At 51.0% G+C, this 4,944-nt stretch overlaps 1 protein-coding gene across 1 annotated transcript; it reads right to left on the bottom strand.

The window, feature by feature from the left end:
* Positions 1–513: 513 nt before the first annotated feature.
* FOXL3 (forkhead box L3) lies at positions 514–2,391 on the bottom strand (the record flags this gene model as incomplete). The annotated part of the gene is made up of 3 exons (XM_082490632.1): positions 514–996; positions 1,344–1,512; positions 2,285–2,391. 3 exons carry the CDS (start codon positions 2,389–2,391, stop codon positions 514–516), a joined length of 759 nt encoding a protein of 252 aa, XP_082346758.1.
* Positions 2,392–4,944: the final 2,553 nt, after the last annotated feature.

Genomic DNA, 4,944 nt, shown 5'->3' on the forward strand with positions numbered 1-4,944 from the left:
AGAAAACAAAGCACACGCAGGCCCCCCCCCCCCCCCCCCCCCCTTTTACATTCTCAGCCAGTGTAAGTCGACAGAATTACACTGCTTTAGATCAGCTTAAGTTCTGACCTATATACTTCAGTGGAATTAATCCTAATTTCCACCAGTGAAAGTGGAATCAAATTCACTTTGTCTTTAATAAAGCAACGGGTGATAAGCAAGTCTCTTTTCTGTCGGATTCTGCTTGAGAGAGGAAATTCTTTGTGGTGTTAAATGATGTCCGCGACAGTTTAGAAAAAAAACAAAGCCCGCATTTCGTGAAGTTCAGCATAGTGGAAACCGGCATCGGTAGCTGCTGGTTACGCTCGAACCTCAGCAAAGTTCCCTGGGTGCCGACAGAGGCTCAGCTGGGGCATGGGTAGCCCTTTCTGCGCTCTGCCGAGGAAGGCGGCGGGGAGGCAGGCGGCGGGTTGCGGTGGCACCAGGCGGCTGAACGCGCCGCAACCCACCCGCTGTCCCCGCGAACAGACAGCATCACATTGTCCAGAACTGCAGATTAATTTGCTGGGCCTCCAGTAGGTGATGCTTATTGTCTCGCGTGTTATATTGAGACCTCAGGACAGGCAAAGGGTCGGGGGCTGAGAGGATGTAGTCGATGCTGAATTTAATTTCAGAATCCGCTTTTGCTAAGGAGGGGTTGCCGAGGCTCTGCCTGGCGGCCACGCTGCTCGGAGCGAACCCACGAGGCGCCGGTAGTCTCGGGCCCGATTCGGGTCTGTCGCGTTTACTTTCAGGAGAGGAAACGCTGTTTAAAGCAGCGTCCACAGAAGGCGTATCGGGGGACGAAGGGCTTTTCCCCCTGCTTGGTCTCTGCTCCTTATGTTCCCTTTTCACGTTCCTCCTCCTCCGTCTTCGCCTGTAATTCCCGTTTTCAAAGAGATCCAGCATGGATTCGCATCCCGTCGCAAAGCTCCAATAGTTTCCTTTCCCCTTCTCATTCCCTTCTGTTCTGGGAACCTGTATTTGTTTAAAGGCAGTTCAGTATTTGTATGCGTTACAGATGCTGCTGCTGAACATCTGCATTCGTTTACATTCAAGAGTGGTGTAAACACATATGACAAGACTTTTAAGCTTATTCTCTTTCATTACACAAATAGGATGTAAACTCCATCCTCTTCAATTTGTTATCTATTAGCACGCGTCAGACAAGGAGATACTCTTTATAATTGACAACTCGGAGAGATTCCAAGTGATTCGCAGCTCAGCTGTTTGTTTCCCCTCTTTCCTAGTGATGACATTATTCCTGCTTCTATTTTTTTTAGCCATGCACAGTGTGTGTGTAAATATACAGTTACTGATCTTACCTTCACAAAACAACTGTTAAGCGATAAGTTATGCCGGATGGAGTTCTGCCAGGCTCTTTGATTTGATCTGTAGTAAGGAAATTTCTTCATTATAAAGTCATAAATGCCAGAGAGGGTGACTTTATTGGAAGGACTTTGCTGGATGGCCATTGCAATTAAGGCAATGTAGCTGAAAAAAGGAAAACGTGCCGTTACACCATCGCCTTACTCACGCGCTCGGTTTTTAGGACCCCATGGGTACGTGTGTGCCTGTATCCCGCTTCCAAAAGTTCTCCCGGTGGATCTGCGCCCCGACCCGAGCCGTCCCAGGGATAACCCCGAGCGCGGCCACCGCCCCTCGGCCGCGAGCCCCCGGGTGACGCGCAGGCGTTACGTCCTGGCAAGGGAGCCCCGACCGGGCTGCTCGCCCCGGCGCTCAGCGCAGGGGGCTTAGATCCGGGATTACAGACAGATCACCTCCCAAACCCCGTCGGAAAAGTTTTCCCCGAGCCGGGAGCTGCAGTGAGAGGGACGAGGCTCAGGGACGCCATCACTGGAGACAGTGCCTGCTCGTGGGATGGACCTTAGGTGCCCCTGTGAACATCCTCACCGCACGTCTGCCCACCACCCCGGGGATTATCCGCATCCCATTCACCCATCGGCACGCTGCACAATTGGCTCCCCTTCTCCCGGGGCTCCTGGAGCTCGGAGGAGACCATCTGAGGTCTGGTGGCTCAACGGCACGCCAGAGTTGCTGTCACCCCGCACCGGAGGAAACAAATCGTGAACACTTCAAACACGGAGAGGGGGGGAATCTGCCCCGCTGCGGTGCCTGCGGTGCGGCCAGACCCGCTGCCACACCTGGGGAGAGGTCCCACGCTCCCCGGGAGCCGTGATCCCGCCATCCCGGAGCACAGGAACATCCCCAGCGATAGGGGGGACTTGGAAAAACTTCATCTTACCTGTACGCCGGTCTGGTGAATTTTTTCTCTTCGTCAGAACTACAGGTAGGATAATCATCTCCATCGTAATTAAAGCAGTTGTAGGGGTACTGCGTGTTGTCAAACATCGTCCTGCTCCTTGCTCGGCTCCTGTGGAGTGAGAGAGATGGAGTGATGTTTCTCAGAGCCTGGACTCCCTCCTCCCTTCTTCCCTCCCCTCTGCCTGTCTCGTTCCCTCTCTGCCCCCTCCTCACGCTCCCTCTCCTCCCGCACACACACTCTCTCCGTGATGGGGTGGGGATTGCTTTTGCAATTCTCGCATCCCAGGCAGCCCGGCCGTTAGGATGTTATTTTTGGGGGGTGGTGGTGGTGTTATTGTTGTTGTTGTTGCTGGCCGGGATGGGGTGGGCTGGGGGAGCCGGGGCGGGGGGGACGGAGCGGGGGAACTGGGGGGGTGAACCTTGGGAGCGGGGGGGGGGGGGGTGTGCCGCCGGTAGCCGCGCTGGCTCGCTGGGTGGTCCGGGCTGGAGAGGGGCCAGCGCTTCCCCCGCCACATCCACAACGTGACAAAAGCAAACAGCGTGATGTTAATAAATCACGCTTCAAGGTCTCTACTTGGAAATTAAACTTTGAGAACAGAGTGCAGCTGCCCCCAGCCCCCGAGTCTCCCCCCCTCCCCCCCCGCCCTTCTTATTTTTCCCTCCCCAGCGAAGCAGGGTGGCTTTCTTATTTATTTATTTTTAGAAACCCGACGTACAATAAACAGACGTTGCAGGCAGCAATGCACGCGTGTCCCGATCTGCAATCTATAATACAGTATAATAGACATAAATTATATTTCCATGACTAAAGGAAAATGTGTACGTTCAAAGAAAGTAGAACAGAGGGATATGAGGGACTACTGTCAAGCAGGAAAGTAAAAGGAAAATAGCTGTAGGCAGGAGAGCTGCCTGTGTGGGCTTTGATCTGAAGGATGAATTAGACTAATAGCCCTGTGTGTTGGCATCCAATACTGTAACAATTTAATAGTTTTTCAATGCTTTGGAGTGTTTTCCAACAAGTGATGTAAACCAAAGGCATCACGCACCGTTTCGGGGGGCACTAAAAAGGTGTATGCCACACGATAATTAAATTATTTGAAGACAGCTCTGTCCCAGGAACGAGCCCCAGGAGGAGATGGGTATTGGAAAAGAGAAAGCAAATTGGTGTGCAGAGAGTTACCGGGATGGAAATATAAAAGCAGAACCACTAGCAATGCAACTTTTCTTTTCTACAACATCTTTCATACAAAGTATGTCCCCAACCCCCTTTTGGAGTTAAAGGATACAATTAGGGGAAAATTCCTCCGAGTGATAAAGAGCCCTTTAAAGTGATGCTTAAGCGGCTCCTAGAGTTTTGACAAAGATGGACGTAAGAAAGCTTTTCTGGTGGAATACAACAAAACGTTATAGCAGGGAGTGGGGGGAAATACACAGTACGAAAAAGAGAGATACGAGAGGTGTTTTCTCGGGAATCTGGAGCCAGAGCAGATACCCAAAATAAAAAATTATCTCCACTCTATAATACATCAATAGGCATATGCGTGAGGCATCCACTGCAGAGGAGGTCTTAATAGAGAGGGTCGGCTACTGCTGCCCGAGGCGTTACCAGGGCTTTACTACTGAGTAAGACAGAGCAGATTCAGTGGGGGAGAATGAGATGCGTAATGCCTGTTCTTCATTCATACTCTGTCCAGCCGCACCGAGAAAGTTTAAAGTAAAGGCGAAGCTGGGCCACAGACCTGGGAAGGTTTTCCCTCACTAAAAACCACCATCCTCGAGACACAAGTAAACGTTCGCTTTGATTTTTAGCAGTGGTTCTTCTCTTTGGAGATGCTCCACCTCGCTGAAATTGCAGTAGTTCAGAGAGGCTTGCTTCTGATTTATAACAATTTTTGAAAAGCAGAACTAGGTTAGTTGACTCTGGTTTAACACAAGCTGTTAGCGCCCTTTTTTTGGTTCTTCGTACTCTATTTATGAAAGTTGCCTTGCTAAGAAAGTCAGACAATAGACTTTGACTAAAATCCTTACATATTTACTGACACTATATAATTCTGTTTTCTGTATAATATATTATCCCTTTCTTATATAATGATGTTTCTGTAACGGGAATCAGAGCAAATGATTGTAGTGGCGTAGATTTAGCAATGTTATTTCCCGCAATTCCTGTATTTTCTCGCTGTGTTGAACGCAGCCAGCTCGCCCATGTCTAGCAGGTCTAGAAAGTGTGTGGTGGTGGTGGTGGTGGTGGTGGTGGTGGTGGGCTCTGACCTCTGGGTGGGAGCTCGTGGCCGCTCTGTTCCTCCCCCCCTGCAGTGGCAAGTAATGCTCAGACTCAATCTGCGCCTCAGTGGCCGGTTTGTGAGACTACATTCGGCAAGTGGGGGTGGGTCATAGCCACCGGCGCTGGCGCCCTCGAGCAGCGTCTCAGGAGCGAGTGGGACCACGGGCGGGTGCAGGGGCAGCGAGGTGAGACGCGTAGGGAACTCCTGCCATTGCCATTCGTGTAACGCTTATCTGTGGATAACTGTTATTACTTCCTGATAGCCAGCAGTGGGCTGGAGGACTTAGTTTCTGGCTCTGTAAATATCCCTAAACTCGCCTGCTACAAATTCATATAGACCATCAGGAGAGCGCAGAGCA

Source organism: Vanellus vanellus, assembly GCF_965231255.1.
Source record: "Vanellus vanellus genome assembly, chromosome: 14".
Classification (NCBI taxonomy): Eukaryota; Metazoa; Chordata; class Aves; order Charadriiformes; family Charadriidae; genus Vanellus; species Vanellus vanellus.